The 18,820-nt window shown below is 42.6% G+C and overlaps 1 protein-coding gene across 2 annotated transcripts in view; it reads left to right on the forward strand.

Annotated features, from left to right (window-relative positions):
* Nucleotides 1-69: 69 nt before the first annotated feature.
* The window catches only part of blmh (bleomycin hydrolase), a 27,982-nt gene continuing 9,231 nt past the window's right edge, over nucleotides 70-18,820 (forward strand). The window contains exons 1-11 of one of the 2 annotated variants that reach the window (XM_017439265.3): nucleotides 70-365; nucleotides 2,263-2,460; nucleotides 4,498-4,607; nucleotides 6,830-6,971; nucleotides 7,138-7,226; nucleotides 7,309-7,401; nucleotides 15,611-15,766; nucleotides 15,856-16,014; nucleotides 16,667-16,734; nucleotides 18,396-18,513; nucleotides 18,750-18,816. In XM_017439265.3, coding sequence (XP_017294754.1) covers nucleotides 356-365; nucleotides 2,263-2,460; nucleotides 4,498-4,607; nucleotides 6,830-6,971; nucleotides 7,138-7,226; nucleotides 7,309-7,401; nucleotides 15,611-15,766; nucleotides 15,856-16,014; nucleotides 16,667-16,734; nucleotides 18,396-18,513; nucleotides 18,750-18,816 — 1,210 coding nt within the window. In that variant the 5' untranslated portion in view covers nucleotides 70-355. The remainder of the gene's footprint in view (nucleotides 366-2,262; nucleotides 2,461-4,497; nucleotides 4,608-6,829; nucleotides 6,972-7,137; nucleotides 7,227-7,308; nucleotides 7,402-15,610; nucleotides 15,767-15,855; nucleotides 16,015-16,666; nucleotides 16,735-18,395; nucleotides 18,514-18,749; nucleotides 18,817-18,820) is intronic. The other variant, XM_017439267.3, reaches the window with a different exon arrangement.

Raw genomic sequence — 18,820 nt, forward strand, 5'->3', positions numbered from 1 at the left:
AGAGCGAGCGAGCGGTTTGTCAGAGCCGAGCGCGAGCAGAGAGAGCCGAGCGCGAGCAGTTTGTCAGAGTTGAGCGGTCTGTACTCTCAAATCAGTGTCACTGCGCGCTCAACCTGGTGGCACGCGCGCTCAACTTGGTGTCACAAAAGTAACGCCATACATTTAGCCTGTCGGGCTGAAGGTGGGAACGTGCGCTCTGTCAAACCCCGCCCACCCGCCACGTCAAGTATCTTCCGTGAGCCCATGAACGAGCGCACCCTGTGGTCCCTCCGACTGACTGTCGGTAAATGAGATAAACAAAGAGCCGGCCACTTTTTGGCACGACAGTCCCCCGCTCCTCAGGCTCCTCGGGAACATGGAAGCTGGTAGGTTGAATGATTCGCTCTGGTTCGCTCGTGGGGATTGTGTTTTTTAACCCGGCCTGCAAAGCGAAATGTTTTTTTTCCAGTAGCTGGAGGTTGACAGCTGATGGAGCTAAGCGGCTAAAGCTAGCGTTAGCGCGTTAGTGATGCTAATAACTTGCCTGGAGTGAGGATGACAGCTCATTCAAACGCACCGTGAGGCTGGCACAGACAGACATTAGAAACAGGAAGCTTACCGACCACAGCTCCCCGACTAGAAGCTGTCCGACACGGGAACCAGAAGTGTTAGCTTGAATTAGCCAGCTAGTTCAACACGAACCTGTCAAACAGTCCGTGGATTTGTTTGAATGGGCTCTCAGCTCGGCTCCTCTGTGTTTCATGGATGTTTTTAATATAACATGTGCCAGTCGACTCGCCCGAGAACAGCTTTCCCTGTTCGGTTTTTATGTCTCTTTAATGTTGCAGGCAGGTGTTTCAGATTGAACTGTGAACTGTTTTAACTCACTCCTGCATTTTGATTGCTCTTGTTGTTACAGTAAGGCACATTATCAGTCTGTCACTGTCTTTTTTTGTGTATTAAACCACAGCAGAGGTCCATGTAGTTCAGACCTTTGCACATGCTGCCATGACTGGACCATTAAAGTGCTTAGCTTGAATAAAACCAGTTGTGTAACCACTGATGTGTAAATTTGCAAGTCACCCTGGCTTGCCTCTGCTTGGCCCCACGCCATAGAAAGCCACTGTGCTCTTTGCCCTTACAATCCATGCTTTCATTTGTTGAACAACAGCCCGGATGACCAACCAACACCTAACCCTGCCTTTTTGTAGTATCTGCTGCAACCTGCATCCTTTCCTGTGTTGTGTGTGTGAATGAGCTGCTGCCAGTCCAAAGCTTTCTGCTCAGACCTTTTTTTTGGTTTTAAACCAATTCCCTCATCCCTTCCTGTTATTTCTCCATCACCCGTCTGCTCTGGTCGTTGTAAGAGACATTTGGGAACAAGAATAGATCGTCGTCACCCCCCTCCACGCAAGTTCACTCTGAAAATATACCCCTGCCCTAATCTTATTTGGTCCTGCTTTTTTTTTTTTTAATTTTATTTTTATAGCTAAGATGACCTGTCGAGTTTGTGAAGTTTGACGCCGTTCTAATGTGCCGGTCCGCTTCGTGTTGGTGGAAAATAACAGAATGCAGCTGAGAGAGAGAGAGAGAGCGAAAGGTCAAACTCTTGGCCGCATGCATGACTAGGCAATGTCCCTCTCCATGTTTAATTGCTCTGCGCTATTATTTCAGAGAATTACACACCGGTGCCCATTTGATTCTGTTACAGTCTGTGTGTGTGTATGTACCCCTCTGTGCTTCATCCAGCAGGACCAGACAGGCTTTTCCAGTCTGTTCCTCTCACAGATGGAGGCAGATCAGTCTTAATGGCCAGCTCTGATCTACCCCTGTTCAATATTCAGTCTCAATTACGTGTCCTTGTTTATTTCTGTTGCTCCTCCACTGTCCCCAGGAAGACATTCATCCTCTGTCAGAGCTCTTCTTTTGAATTGGCCTCATTAACTTCAGTGTGCCCGCTCTGCTTTTATTGCCTGCCTTTTGATGGCAGAAAAAGTAGACACACCGGACAGTTAAAGCAAAGGGAGAGGTGTGGGCTTACATCTATTGATCTGGCATTTTCCAGAAAAGTACAGTGACGCCTGAGGACGGGAGTGCTCGTAAGTCAAATCTCAAATGGGAAGTGCGTTAGCCTGAAGTGCACAGATGAGTCATGGGAATTGTGAACAAAGGAAATGTATTTCTGTCTGTCTTACTTTGCCTTTCAGTGTTTCACAATGCACGGCTCTTATTCTCTTCTATAACTGTCCTGTTGTACTCTCTGTATTAATTTTTTTTTCAAAGGTCTGAGTCAGGAGAAGGTAAACACCTTTGTTAAGCGCCTGCGGTCCGAGCCACGCTACCTGTTGGCCCAGAATGTTTCGACCTGCATCGACCCGTTAGAGGTTTGTCTGCACCGACAGACCGTCCAGGATACTGTGCATATCTTCCAGCACTCCATCCCCACAGAGGGCAAGCCCATCACCAACCAGAAAAACTCAGGTGGGACGTGATCTAATTCAGCTAAATTCATATAAAAATAAGCCACAAGAACTTATCCCGCAGTGTGTATGTAAGCCCTTGAGTCAACGCACATACACATAAACTGCAGTTTTTAAATCTGCTATTTATTTCCAAAGTAATTCAGCACAATTTTTATTCACGTTCACTTTTTTTTGGTGAATTATATCTTAACTACATAGATGAGAAATTAAGATGAATGGGCTCTGTTTTCAGCAGTGTGCAGCTATCTACAGATAACATAGCACACATAACTTCATTACCTGTCCTTTTAATAGCACATGTGCGAGTGAATATATATGTATGGACAGAAATTATTTGTGTATGTACATAAGGGTCTTGTGTGTATGTATAATGAACAGTATCCTCTTTCCTTATTTTGTTTTTACCAGTGTCTTTAAATGGAGCCATGCTCGCAGTTTAATTTAGTGCGATTCACTTTGATGCTGTGCTGAATGACAATAAAGAGAAATTGAATCCGGACTTTCAGGTATTGAAGGAGTTCAGAGTTCTTGTGGCCCAGGAATAAAAGCTGTTTTTAAAGACTATTCAACTTACTTCTGATTCATCTGAACGCTGTGCCTGAAGGCAGAAGGTTAAGCACTCTCCTTGGTCAGAGGGGTCAGAGGCAATTTTCCGAGTCGCCAGGAGCCAGCAGTGTCATCCAGGTGAAGGCAGGGAGCAGCCGACAACGTGCCGAGCTGTGTCGATCTGTCCTGCTGCTGAACAGGATGACATGGTAACCATACAGTTATAAAGTATGGCGGCTCGCTCTCGATGGTGGAGTGATAGGAGGCTTCCTGCAGTTTTTTTCCCCAGATCATATCCGCGCAGCACTCTGAAGAAGCGCAGTCACTGATGGGCCTTTTAACTGATACCAGAGTCTTGTATGACCAGGCGAGGTCTTCTGTTAAATGTGTTTGAAGTAACCTGAAGGAGGACGCCCTCTTTACAGTGCTGCAGGATCACATTTTGCCTCTTGAAATCTCCCACTACGAGCAGCAGGTTGTTCTTGGAGCACCTCTCCCCCCTGTATGCTGACTCATCCTCTCCTATGTTACATCCCACCACTGCGGTGTCATCTGCAAATTTTAATAACGGCGTTTCTGGTGTGGCTCACAGTCAGAAGTACGCAGTGCATACAAAAAGCAGTCAGGACTCGGTCCTTTTTTAGGGGGGGCAGGCTGAGCGTCAGGGCAGAGGAGCAGAAGGAGCCCACCGTTACAGCTTGTGGGCGATCGGAGAGAAAATCCTTGTTCCAGGCACGAGTGTGAGGGCGAAAGTTCAGGTCCATCAACTTTTCATGAAGCCAAACTGTAGTCGACAAAAAGCATCCTGACGTGGATCCCAGAGTGCTCCAAATGATTCAGTGCTGTGTGGAGGACAGTAGTGATGGCGTCTTTTGTTGATCTGTTTGCTCTATAAACACGCAGGTGTGCATCATAGTCTGGTGGGAGGCGGGCCTTCATATGAAGCAGAACAAGCCTCTCAAAACTCAGAGCTATCATCAAGTTACTTCAGAATTACTTTGAAGCTTTACAATCCTTAAACTTAAAAAAGGGTTATGAGGATGTCTTGTTTTATCCACCCCTGAAATATTTCTATATGGATTTTTCTCACTGTAATCTTGTTTTGATATATTTACGCCACTGTCAGCATATAGAGACTGGCTTGACTTACAGTGCATGGTAATGGATGTACTGTAGATTGTAGACGTTTTGCTATCAGATCTCAAAAACGGATCCGTTGTGTCCTATTGAGACATGAAACTGGTTTTATTCAGCTTCTATGTCAAGCTAAAACGGTCTCACAGTTTTTACCAGGTGTTGGCCACCGAGCACGTCAGTTTGATCTCTTCAAAGTCATTCTCGGGAATAATCCTGTTGTTCACCGAAGGCGCCAAGAAAAGAAGTGATTCCAGATTTTTAGGTTACTAGGTGTCGTTCATGCAGTTTCCTGTTTTGTCCTTAATAACCTGTATATTTCTCCATATCTCCCTTTTGTCTTTATCATCAATAGGGAGATGTTGGATCTTCTCGTGCCTCAACGTCATGCGACTTCCCTTCATGAAGAAATGTAATTTAGAGGAGTTTGAGTTTAGTCAGTCCTACCTCTTTTTCTGGGACAAGGTAACGTATACAGAAAATCCGCAGCTGTGATAATTGCCGTGGCGTTTTTCTAAATAACCCTCGTCTTATTTTGGTGACTTTGTTTGCCGCTGTTAGAGCCTTTTGCAACTAACCTGTAAATGAATGTTTGCATTTGTATTGGTCTGCTTTTATTATGCAATACTTTATTTCTGTACACTCTTTGTCTATTTAAACAGCTCTTTTGGGCACTGGTGGTTGGTGTTTTGTTTTTTTTCCAGGGCCGATGCCACAGTGAAACCTCGCTGAACGTTTTCATCTCTGCTTTTTCCACTCTTGTTCCGTTTCTTTTGTGCGCCGTGTTAAAACCAAATAAAATCCCAGCACACAATCACCTTTTCTGTGTGTCAAGTGCAAGACGTGTCGACCGCCACTAGTAGTAGAATTAATCTGGACTTCACAATCTGAACGTCAAGCTTTAAGAAGACCCTGCTTGTTTTTGCAAGTCCGTTCTTGCAGAACGTAAAAGGTGTAGAGCTGTACACCTTTTTGCCCTCTTCAAGTTGTAAATCTGACATAATTTCAAAGGAAAGTCTAAAGTCAATCTTTTCTTGAGCAAATTACAAGTTTCATGTCTTCCTTTTGAGGTTTGCCGTTATAGCATGTATCTACAGGGCCACAAGTTCTGCAGAAGTGCAGGACTGATGATTTAATCAGTCTGCAACGCTCTTATCTTACCATGACTCATCTGTGTCTAAGTTTAAACTTTAGAAGCTCACAGTACGTGTTTAAACCTGGTATTTGGTTTTTGCTGCGGAATGGTAAAATCTGTTGCAATCACGTGTGTTTAGATCCTCGCCTACTGAAATTGGAGATGAACATGACACTAAGAAGGGGCACATTCATTTCCATGTATGTTCTGTGTTTGATAACAGACCCAAAATAGGGTGAAAAATAAATCGGTCTCATGTGGAAGCACTGAAACCTACAGGAACGCAATAATAAGATGTTATCCACTTTACCCGTCTGTATTGGAAGCTTGCACCTTTTTACAATCAATCAATCAATCAAATTTTATTTGTACAGCACATTTCAGCAGCAAGGCATTTCAAGGTGCTTTACATAATTAAATTACAAAACTAATTAATTTACAAAACTAATGAGTCAGCTTAAGGTAAGGAGTTTGAAACAAACCAAGCTATGGTTATGGTTCTCGCAGCCTACGAGGTGGACGCGGAGTACAGGTGGTCCCCTACTTACGAACTTCGGTACATTCAAACAAAGTTGTCCGCAAGTCCAAAGGGTGTTCTCGTACCGGCTGAGTGGTGGGAGCGAGCACGTAGCGCGCGTTGTAAACAATAACTAGTACCCACGCGGTCGCCTACAAGCGTGTGTTGTGCACTGGCCAGAATAACTTTATGATTCTGTGATTGTTTTGCGGAGTTATTGCCCTTATAAAGCATTCTAACATGTCGGGCGTTACGCGCTAAAGCAGTGGTGATGTGGCTGGTAGCGCTAAGAAACGCCAGGCCATCACGATGGAAACAAAAGCGGACATTATAAAAAGAGTGCACCGCGGCAAGAAGATGGCCAACGTTGCTCTTCGGACTTGACTTCCGAACGGCCTAATGAAACAGAACCTGTTCGTATCTTGGGGACTAGTTGTATAAGGTTTGCCTTTGGGCCGGTTTATGGTACTAGTTATCAACAAGAACCTTGCTGCATTTCACTTTGGGAGAAGAAGTAATAAACTTTGCTTTATTGGAAGTAAAAAAAAATAAAATACTGTGCAAAGGTCTAGGGCGACGACTCCTATCTTTGTGTTTTGTTTCAAGGTATTTTGAGTTTCTTGTCATTTTTAACGCGGTCTTGTCCAACATTTTCCTGCCTCTCTGAAGGCTTTCTTTAGTTGTTGAACTTTGACCAATGATTTGCTCAAGTGTAATTGGGCTTCTAATTCATGGAATGAACCAGTGTTGTGTCCGCATGTAACAGAAAATCTAAGGAAGAGTCTATTTTTAAATTGGATCTATGTAGATGAGGCATGTTTTTGAATAACAGCACAATGATCTACTATAAACTTTACATATTTGAAAAGTATATCTTAAGTTTACAGAAGGGGAAGTTTTATTGTGGTCTTGTGTCAAGTCCTCAGTTTTGTCACTTATCAAACCTACAAGATTTCTATTACATGATTTATTGTTGCTTATGCAATTTTTTTTTTTTTTTCTTTTTAACTTTGTTTTGTGTTCCTGTTTGCACAGATTGAGCGTTGCTACTATTTCCTCCACGCCTGCGTGGAGACGGCACAGAGAAAAGAGCCGGTGGACGGGCGTCTGGTCCAGTTCCTTCTCTCCAATCCAACTAACGATGGAGGACAGTGGGACATGCTGGTTAATCTAATTGGTCAGTTCGTACTATTTAGTTTAGTTTGATTTACTGTGATTATGGAATACACATTTCTGTTTTGGGACAGGGCAGCCTTTAGGTAGTTTCATTTTGAACTGTAGTTTTTGTTTTTTTTTGTTTTTTTTATTTGAAAAAACATACTTTTCTATCATCTTATCTTCAGAGAAGTATGGCGTCATTCCAAAGAAATGCTTCCCAGAGTCCCACAGCTCGGAGGCCTCGCGCAGAATGAACGACATTCTCAACCATAAGGTACATTGGAGCTCACGTAAAAGATCATTAGGTCTCATAATTTATAAAGCAGTTCTGACTTTTCTCTCATGGCTTCTTTCAGCTGAGAGAATACTGCTTGAGACTGAGGAACATGGTGGCCAGCAACTCTTCAAAAGCTGAACTTTCCGAAGCGATGGACGGCATGATCGAGGAGGTGAGACTGCGAGGAAGTATCCAAAGTGTTTTTTGTATTGTCATCAAGACCAAAGGTTTTGTCATGGCCGTGGAAACCTTTTGAGGAACTTTAGAATTCAACTTGTGTTTTGACATGGGGAAGTTCAGAGTAGTTGTGGTTCCTGAAAATCCTGCTTGTTTCAGTCGTCTGTGTTTTCCAACATTATGAGATTTGTCACATCTGCTGTACTGTCTAGACGGTCAAAGGCAAGAGAAGTCTGGAGTACATACTAAAGATGTTCTACCTGTTTTGTTACATTTTACTTTGGAGTCCACAGGGTTCTCGGATGGTATTTTCTGGTCCTTTTCATATTTTGTTGCTGTCCTTGAAACCCATCCAGAAACTGTTGATTAAAATTAAAACAAAAACATCAACAAAGTTAGAATTTTGTGATAATCAGCTTGTTCAGTTATTCATTTTATTTTAAGTTTTGAACAATGTGGAGAGTAAAACCTTCATTGCCTCAGGTATAGGGAAGTGTTTTGATCATGTGTGGTTTGGTGTGAAGCTGTTTATTGTCCTACAGAAAGTTATTGAAGTGATGACATGACAAACCTGCTGAAACAACAAAATCAGGCTTTGAAAAGGGGGGCGGGGGGTGGAGGGTTGTATTTAAGTGCCTCCTATTCCAGCGTGAGCTTCGAAAGACACGGCGGCCAGGAGATAGAAATTACAAATCCATCAGCATTTTGTAGTGGTGCAAGCAAAGAAAGCCTTGGTTTTATTGTCACTTTTATCCATAAACATGTACATAAAAAAGACAAAGTACTATCAGATGTATTGCTGTCGTTTTATTCTACCTTTTGATTGTGAATATGTTGCTCCTTTTAGTGCTAACCGGTGTCGCTTGAAAAATAATCTACGAATGAACTCCTCTGTAACGCTGCTTTTTACTATTTTTGATATCCCACATATGACACGTAAAATAAAACTTAGATACTGGATATGTGGGTAAACATTTCTATTGGAAAATATGTGAAACGTCCATGAGTCAAAAAAGGAGAAACACTCCAATATCTCAATTAGGTTTGCCCTCTGTCCTGTGTTCAGGATCAAAACTGGACTAATAGGCTGTGGTTGGATTCTCCACTAGATAATTCACTTACTTTTTGTTTCACCACTGCCTTTCACATCTCCCCTCATTAAGCGTGTACGAGGGACATGCTAGAAAGGCTACTTTTATTTCACCCCAACAATCAAAGCTTTTTCTCAAGCCGACCCTCTCTATGATGAAGTGAAGGATCTTCCATTAGATAGACTTTATATTTGGATTAGGCACACTATTTGTTATAAATGTTACTTTAATTTCTGTAAACTACGTCAATGTACCTCGTGACAGAATCACGGCCCATAAACGTCACACGTAGAAAAATCCAAGCAGCATTAAGAAGGGTTTGGTTTAACAACAGGTTACATATTGACCAAGTAAGTAACTGGAGCACAATGACAGGAGTAAATGATTACACTGAAACTGGTAAGAGTTTAACATATTCATAAAGTTAGGGGTCAGTTTAGAGAGTGTGTGAAAGGGAAATGTAAAGTTTTCAGTGGCCAAAAAGATTTAGATGGAGTTGTGTCTAAAAACTGGCCTTTTTTTAAGTTTCTATAGTAGTTTTGTTAATAGATTTAGGGAGCAGTTTAATGAGAAGAAAGGATAAGAAACTGGAAACAGATCTTCTGTATGTTTTGTAAGAAAACATAAACCCTGGTACACATAAGGATGTGTTTAAATGTTTTACACACTCTGCGTCAGATAGTGAAATTGTAAATTTCCCATTGTTCCATTTTAGCCAGAAGAGGGAGCTGTCAAATAATCCATAAATATGATGGAACCTGGTCTTCCCTGACAGCGTGCTTTACAGTAACCCGCTTGTGTTCATTCACTGAATTAATCCCAAAGATTAAAGTCAGGGTTGGTGGTTGAGTATATTCTGATTGAAGCTAATCAGGAGATGCAACAATTTTAAAGTGAAAAACTCTTTGTTTAAAGTAGGTTTTTATGACTAATTTTAGGCATCAAAGTCATATAATTCAAGTCTGTTTCAAGTTGTTTTTGTCATTATGAATATAGAAATCCCTGTTTAAAATAGGTTTACTTATCAGTTTTTGAGCAGCATTGCCTAAATGTCATGTCGCTTATAATTTTAATTTTAAATAACTCCAAAGTTCCTTTCTGCTGAAAAACAGCATTGATTCTGCCTTGGTTTTGAAGTCTCTCTTTAGAAAGTGTTTATACATTCACAAAAAAGGGGAAAAAACATTTTAAAAAGTCTACTTGCAAAATGAACCTTTTTAAGCATTCCTTATTACGCTCCCACCCTTTCTCCTCAAAGCAGGAACGCAGGAAGCAGCTTTTTTTTTAAATTTGCAATTGCTACACCGTTGACAGCATGACGTACGCTTTAAGCCTCCTTTATTTATCTGCGTACTCGGAAGCTTACGCACGTAAATATGTGTGTCTAACGCGCACACGTCACTTATGGGCCAGTTGGTGTCTCGTTGACGATAGCGATCTTGTTTATGGAACAGTCGGTGAACTGATGCTGCACGGCGGAGACTGCTTCACCCTCAGTGCAACAGAACAACCCCATTCATGTGTGTAAACAAACACATGTGCAACAAGCGCAACACGTGTCACGCGCCTCGTGGTGTATTGGTGTGAAGCTTGATTTTTCTCTTCCCGTGTGAGCGTGAGGGGCCATCGACGCACTCCTGCTCTCTGCGGCGGCCTGCTTCAGCAGCTTTTGTTGTCAGCTGTTAGGTTGTATTGTGGTGCTGACTGGTTGCTTGTTTAAACAGTTGCTTAGGTCTCTACCTGCACCTTCATGGATGCCCAGTCATCACCACACACACACACACACACACACACACACAACATTTCAGACTGCTTTCGCCGCTCTGTTTCAGTGCCGGGCTCGGGAGGCCGAGGGTTGCCAGCGTGTTTGTCCACCTGGAATTGGTTTGTTTTGCGAAACACAACTCTGTCACGGCTGATGGAGATGGAGGATTTTCACATGTCAAAAGAACAACCGCTACAGTGAGGGCCAAAACATTCACAACTTTGTTTTTTACGTTTTTACTAGTGTTTTTTTTTTTTTTTTTTTCCTTTTCTTAGAATCATCATTTGTGTTAGGACATTGGGCGCAACAGTAAAAGTTCCATCTTTATAGGTATTATTTATGAGAATGACTTTTAAAATGACTTTTGGAATTATTCTGATTGCATTTTTGTGTTAAATTGCAATTAAGTGACATGTCCTTTTACCTTAGGTTTGATTTGCCGTTCACTTCAGGAACATTGTTTCATTTTAACTCTGTCAATAACATGATAGGTTTGAGGTGGCTGACGTTTTATTAGAGGCTTCAAAGACTGTCTGAATGACTCATAAACCATTATTGGTGTATGTTTTTTTGTCTTAGCTGAGTACTTCTGTGAACGGGTTGTTGAATAGGTTTACAAACAAACTGGTGCTTTTAACAAACCATGATATATACGCCCTCGGGTTCCCCACTGCGTGCGCCATGCACATTTACCCATGGGGAATCTAGTGTCTATCTAGTTCTGTGCTTGTTCACATGTGCGTTACTTGGGATCAAAGTGCTGTGTCAGTCCTACTTTGGTTCGTGGAAGTGATGCTGTCCAACTGGACTGTGTGGCGGCTGTGATTGTGCCCTGGTCTTCATCAGGCCAGGCCCCGTACGCTTCCATGACAAGCGAACGGGGTCAATGTCTCTGCTTCCACTTACTGTACTCGGTTTGCACTCGATTTAAACAAATTGATTTGCGTGTCGAGCACTTATTTGTTTTTTAACTCCGGTCACGTTGACTCGGAGTGCTTAACATTTATCCAAGAACCTTGGGCCGAAAGACGCCCAGCTTACTTTAACCGGCACCTGCAGCAAGATCAGCAAACCACTGATGCGAATCCTGACGGTCTTTCTTTATTGACACTAGAACGACAGCATCCATCCTCTGCACTGGCGAGGCAGAAAGGATTGGGGAAACTTTCATGCTGCGTTGAACGCCTCAGTGCTCCACTTCAATCACTTGTACGAACAACTTGTAAACAAACACGCCAAAGTAAAAGATGCAATCACTGGAAACTGTACATACATACCATACTTCACACACATGAACAAATACACAGATGGTACCCCTCACGCCACGACTGTAGCCTCTCCATGCTCCATTGCGTCATGGAATCGGACACACCATGTGCGGCTCTGGTCTTGGCTCTGAGCGCACAAGAGTGATTCCTGAGACAAGTCTAATTTATGAGACAGCCATCGGCTCACAGAGGAACCTTCTCGCTGTAAGTCAGAGGCTCTGTTCGGCAGGTCGACGGCCCGATTGATTTGTTGTTCGATGTGGGTGGGTTTCTGCCTGTGTGTCAATGTTTGGGCTTGCAGGGATAGCCAGTTCCAGGTTCGGCGCTCACATGTCTCGACTTTCTCTTCTCAACTGTTGGCATTTAACAATGACCACATGTGTTGAATGTTTACAAAACATGGACGTTTAATCAAAATGTCTCTCATTTTTGTCCAAACTGTTTGCATGGTGTCATTTGCTTACACTCCAAAGTCCAGCTTCTAGACAATAGTTATAAATTAGTTTCAGAGGCGCAGTGAGGAGCGTGTTTTACCTCAGTTTGACTTTCAGAGAGGTCAGAACAACATTTAACCCCTTAGTGTTAGCCGATGCGTGTGCATAACTGCATTTACAAGGTCTGATCACACTGAATATACTGTAACTTAGTTTAAAACTCTGACATGAAAAGCAGTGGACAATATGAGTTATATTAAGGAATGCTAGGCCTCTTAAGTTTTGATTTTGTTTTTAACTTTTGAAGTGAGTGTAATCTTACATTACAACACATTTTTGTTACAAAAATTTTTTTTAAACGTTTTGGTGTATTGCTGTGTTTAGAGCAGGAGTGTCAAACTCCAGGTTTCGAGGGCCACTGTCCTGAAAGTTTTAGTCATTTTCTGCCCCAACACACCTGATTCAAATGATTTATTTACCTCCTCATCACATCATCAAGTTCTCCAGAAGCATGTCCGTAAGTCATCCATTTAAATCAGGTGTTTTAAAGCAGGAACACATCTAAGACAGGCAGGAGAGCAGACCCCGAGGAATGGAGTTTGACACGGGTGGTTTTAGAGCAGTGGTTCCAAACCCTGGTCTCTGAGGAACACTCTCCTGCATGTTTTTTATTGTTACCCTGCTCTTCAGCAAGTCTTCAAGTTCTACAGAAGTCTGTTAATCACTCAGTCATTCAGATCAGGTGTGTCAAAGCAGGGAAACAACTAAAACATGGAGGATAAGTGTTCCTCGAGGACCAGGGTTGGTAATCACTGGTTTGGAGCATTAAAATGTACTGAAATGTACAACGCACGTAGATCAGGGTCAAAATTTTAATTTTGAAAATGCCTCAATCAAAAAAAACAGTAATAATGAAAAAAATAGATTTTTGCCTTTTTAAATCTTCAATGTTGCCATCTGCTTTGCTTTGTACATGTCTTTAAATCATTCCTGAGTCATGTTAAACAAACCAGTACGCGAGGGGAAGATGTCAGCCAGCCAATCAACATTGAAAAACAGTCGCAGTGAAGTTTGAGGCACAGTTGGCGTCGATACCGTGAGGTCACTTCGATCAGCGTTTATAGTTAGACATGCAAACTCTCTGCCACCTAACTGGGACAGACCTGTGGTGGATTTCCCACCAAATCACTGAGTCATTGAGATGGCCACATGCTAACAAACCCATTCACAAATAAAGGCAACAGCTAGACCTTTAAAACCTATTTTAAAAAGAGTGACGTAAATAAAACTAATCTGTGAATGAAGAAGCCGACGTGACAGCCCTAACAGCTCAGGTACTAATCACTGCTACTAACATACATCTGTAACATTCTTGTTGTCTTTAAATTCTTTTTTTTTTTTTTTTTTAAATTGGAGATTTAGATGATAGAAAAAAAAACAAAATCAGTGAACGCAGCTACGTTTCGTCTGTGTTCCTCTCGTTTTCAACACCTCTTTATCTCACTCGCTTGTTTTTTTTGGTTCTTTTTTTATTTTTCTGGCTTCTCTTACTTTTCCTGTCACTCATGAACGTCTGTCACCATGACGACAGGTGTTCCAATATTGATCCCGCTCACACGTCAGCGAGGCCTTTCGCTCACACCCACTTTATTTACCTTGCCAGGTGGGGTTGAGTGCGTGCAAGGCTGACCTGATGTAAAGGCTGACGCTTCCAGAGCAGAGTATCTCGGGATATTTGGAGGGGTGAACAAGTTTGGGGGGGTTAAGGGATAGAAGAAGGGATGGACACCTCATGTGTGATCTCACTCATAAAGTGGCCTTTAAAAAAAATATTGAATAAGGATCAAAGTAGTTCAGATGTGCTTGTTGGCTCACCACATGTGTGTATTTTTGTTTGCATCTGTTCTTTTTGTGACGTTACACGTTTCTGCGCTGAAGAAGAGAGGTGTTTGTTTGAGCTAGTCAAGAACACCAGAATTTATGCATCTTTGCGAAAGCATCGCTTGGTTGGGAATGTGTGTTTAGTAAGCACAACAAACTGACGTTCTCTAGGCCTGGCCAAAAATAATCCTCCATTTTTATTTTTTAATTTGAATTACAAAAACTACTACTATCACAACCATGCTTATTGTATTGCAGGTTGTGCTAGAGCCTCCAAGTGCATCTGCTTTTTGTCAAATCAACATATCACTGTCTATTTGCTCTTCTTTTATCCACCACCAACAGCAGACTGCTCTGCATCTTAATCTCCCAGTTCCTTTCTAATTGTGTTTGATAGGAGAAGCATGTGCTGGGTCCTGGGAGAGGAGAACTGAGGATGGGAGAAGCGAAAAGGAAAAAGGGGAGGGGGGGGGGGATTCCACAGATAACTATATCAGAGGTCAGAATGGCCAGATTGACAAACGGCCCAGTCCAAACAACTCGATTTAGCCCACAGGAGAAGCCTATCAGACTCGTAGCACACTCGAATCTGGGACCGGGCTGTTGCTCCTGTTCCAGCAATGGCAGGACCTGGACATAGTATGGTCAAAAAATACAACTCTGAGCCAAGTTTTCAGGCAGAGATTAAAGATAGATCTGCCTGGAGCAACTTCTCAATGGTGGACCTTAAGTCTATACAATCTGCCAGTGTATGGCATCTCTTAAAGAACTTCAATGTACACAGAGGAAAATTTTTGTGCTAACAGATAGCAAGGCTGCTATTAGAGCTCTCCAAGGGCCACACTTTACATCATTGCTGGTTTGGGAGTGTGCCGAAGCAGTCAATCAACTGGGGAGAGATAACAGTGTTACTGTTAAATGGGTACCGGGACATACTGGTATTAACGGTAATGAAAGAGCTGACTACCTTGCAGAAACTGGTAGTCAGATCCACTTTGAAGGACCGGAGCCTGTTGTATGTATTTCAACAGCAGTCGGCAGGACTACCCTTCAGGCCCGGATTAGACGTCAACACTGAATCTGCTGGAGGGAGCTGAAGGACTGTACACAGGCACGGGAACCGATTAAAGCCCAAAAACCCCAGGTTCAGGACAGCTCTCATTGCCCTGACAAGGAAAACCGTAAGTACACTGGTTGGAGTTCTAACTGGGCTTAACCTGCTCAACCGCCACAAAATGGTGATGGGACTCCACGGCAATGGTTTTGTGACTCCTGTGGCATCGAATTAGAGACCTCTTTGCACTGTTTAGCCTATGGTTTGGCTCTGAGCAGTCACAGAGTTAGAAATCTAGGGGAACCCTACATGAATCAGCAGGCCCACCTACGAGGCCCCCGCTCACATGGATTCTTTACCCATCCCCTCTTCCCAATACCAATAGCCTACAGGAACTCGATCTGAACTTCTACACTGCAGGGAGGCACTTGCGGTGAATCAGGGGTAAGAGTAGGGTGTGTTTTTGGGGCGCACAGACTGAGAGGAAGGATGTTAATGAGAAAATGCAGAGAAAGTTCACAGGTTTGTGCACTGACGGGTGTGGTTCACTGGGACAGTTCAAGAATGAATAGCTAAAAAAGCAGAAATGTTCTGCACTCTTTCTTACACTTGAGGTGATTTACTGCTGCCCATTCAAAGTGAGTGTTTTTAGGCTGTATATGATTCAGGATGGAGGTTTAGGAGTTGATGTTGAAATCTTCTGTTCCTCAGGTGTTCCGCGTGGTCAGCGTTTGCCTCGGTAGCCCTCCCGATACTATCTGCTGGGAGTACAGGGACAAGGACAAGAACTTCCATCGTATGGGACCCGTCACCCCCCAGGAGTTCTACAGGGAGCAGGTCAAACCCCTATACAACATACAGGACAAGGTGTGTAATGCGTCAGACGAAGGACAGAAACCTTAGTTCTACATAAGTGAAGCTGTCTCTGAGCTTGTGCGGTTGTTCCCCATCTTCAGGTCTGCATCGTAAATGACCCTCGACCACAGAACCCTTACGGGAAGCTGTACAGTGTCGAGTTCCTGAGTAACATGGTAGAAGGTCGTAAAACTCTGTACAACAACCAGCCCATCCAGCTGCTCAAGAAGGCTGCTGCAGCGTCCATCAAGGAGGGAGAGGTCTGTGGGAGTGCATCCGGGGGTTCCTACACATTTTTCATGGAAACATCTCAGACTTAAATTTCCAGATCTTTGTTGAATTTTAGCTAATTTTCACCTTTTTTAATTATAAACATTTTCTATAAATCAGTGGAAGATCTTTCCAGTGGTCTAGCTTTTTTTGTGTGTATGCATTTATTTATTTTTTTTGTGTGCGCAAATGTTCTCAGGTAACGCTTTATGAATTCCCCTTTGGGATCAATGAAGTCTATCTGTATCTAAAAATCACACGAAACAAAAAAGACTTCAAGGGTTAGAACTTAAAGATTCAAAATTGTTCAATTGTTAAAAGTTACAGAATTTTTAGACACTTCCACTTTCTCCTCCTGTTTTTATTACCTGTCCGTTAAATAAACCGTTCAGTATATGAGCGTGCACGTGTCAGTGGTCAATATGACTAACCCACAGCTTGTGGTAGATAAAGCAATATCTTATTTGGATTAACATTTTTTTCTGTTTTATATTCAGTTGGTTGAGGAAATTATTCTTGAATTAAGTTGAATTATTTAAAAAATTACTTGTAGCCACACTTGTCCTTTAATTTTGCACGTTGGAACTTGAAAAATACTGACAACCTTCTCTTTCTCTCTCTCTCTCTCTCTGCTTCCCTTAGGCTGTGTGGTTTGGTTGTGACGTTGGAAAACATTTCCACAGTAAGCTGGGCATTAACGACATGAATGTGTGAGTAAAATTCAGGGGTACCCATCATTCGGTTTAGGTGATAAAAGTCCATTTTGGGATATTTCAGAAATTTGTTACTTCAGTTCAACTCACTGCTGAGGCTCTGTTGTAATTCTTATATTGAAACCCATGTAGAAATGTGTTTATATACACTCATAAACACTTGTTTTAGGATTGTTTTGAAAGTGTGTGGTCTTTTGTTATTAGGATTATTGTTACAAATGGTTTTAATGGGTATACATTTATTTTTTTCTTGATTTCCTCAAGTTAGACCCCAGTTTACAGTACTGCCAGAAATGTTTGTCCTCCTGTTTTACTACTGCTTGTGATTTAAGGGCACTTTAAGGACTTCTGGTTTTTAACCTTCGTAATCTTTTCATTTCCCATTGTTATTGCTAGTGTTTTTGCCAAACTTAAGTCTACCAGAATACTGGCCTTATTGTGTCTGAGCAGGAGAAGAGCAAGCTTCGAACCTTATGTCTGAAGACCTTTTATATAAAGGCGAGCTTGTGGCACGCATACAGGGAAACCAGATATAGCTTTCCACAGTTGTTTTTTTGTAGATCTTGTGTCTCTACCATAAACAGTCAAAGGTTTTTGTGCTCCTTCCTCCACGGTGGGACCCACCACCTCTGCCACACCAGTTTATGTTAGTTTTATCATTTTATTAGGCTGTAAATTAACAGGTTAATGTCAGATTGCGCTCGTGCTTTGGTCATAGTTGGAGCAAATTGTGACATCAACACGATGGAGTTGCTGTTTATACATGTGCATGAGACATGCTGCACTCACTGCAGCCCCTCTCACAAACGGCGCTGCTGCAGAGAAAAGAGTACAGCTGCACTAAAGAAGTTGTACAGGAAGTATACTGTTTTTTATATACAAAAACACAACTACTCAGTTTCAGCCTAACCCTCCCTGCCACTCGCATGCAGGCTGTTGATCCACTGTTGATCATGCAGGCTCAAACTGTGAGCATAAAGTCTGCAGCTGAGTTTGTAATGACTATTAAAAAAACAACATTGGTGCTATTTTTAGATGCTCTGTGATACGGCACTACCTCGTTACCGTCCAACCCTAAGTTTCAAAGGAACTGCTTACCTTTTAGGCATTCAAAGATCCCAATTGTATCTGTACCACATGATCATCTGGACCAGGACTCCTCTGCCTACATGAAGTGTTGATTTGTCCACTGAGGAATTATGCCCCATCTCTGTCCTTCAGTTGCAGCGGCAACTTTGTCTGAGTCGCAGGCGCCAGGCTTAAATTTGCTCACTGAAGCAAACCAGCATGGTGCCGAACATCTGTTACCATCTCTGCCGAGGCTCATCTTCCAGACAGATCTGTTGTTGTACCAGTAGATCATAACTAGAATGAGGCCTAATGTAGCCTAATTTTTATAGCCATGCTCAAAATGGAGATGAAAGGTGATGAGCTTTGTAGTTAATGCAAAATCCCAGATGTGGAAGGGCAGTGTTTTTGTAGTCTTCATCGCTTTTCCTTCTCCTACCAAAAATCCATTCAAGGATTACTGGAAAACAACGTCGTTGTATATGAACTTATCACAGGATCCTGCTTTCTCTTGGGGAAAGATTCCCATGTAAGAGCAGAGGCAGAGCTTTACGCTTCAACAACCACTGGTTACGTTTGTGTTCACGCAGGTTCAACCACGAGCTCGTGTTTGGAGTGTCTGTAAAGAACCTTTCGAAGGCGGAGAGACTGATATACGGCGACTCGCTCATGACGCACGCTATGATCCTCACTGCTGTTACAGACAAGGTACGCTCACACAAAGCCACACAATGGCTGCTTGTACCAGAGATGCACACACCACACACACTCCGAGTTTCCCAGGGTTTTGCTGTTTGTTTACACTGCTCTAATCCGCTGCAGTTTTTCATAATTCTGTCAATTTCCTCCGTTTTAACGAACCCCAGCTGTCGGGTCACTTTCTCTGCTTTCGACTCCAATTCTCACTCTCGTCTCACCCTCGCCTGTCTCTGGCTCTCCCTCAGGATGGGAAGGAAGGTTATGAGAAGTGGAGGGTGGAAAACTCCTGGGGCGATGACCGTGGGAACAAAGGTAA

This window comes from Kryptolebias marmoratus, linkage group LG2, assembly GCF_001649575.2.
Source record: "Kryptolebias marmoratus isolate JLee-2015 linkage group LG2, ASM164957v2, whole genome shotgun sequence".
Taxonomy (NCBI): domain Eukaryota; kingdom Metazoa; phylum Chordata; class Actinopteri; order Cyprinodontiformes; family Rivulidae; genus Kryptolebias; species Kryptolebias marmoratus.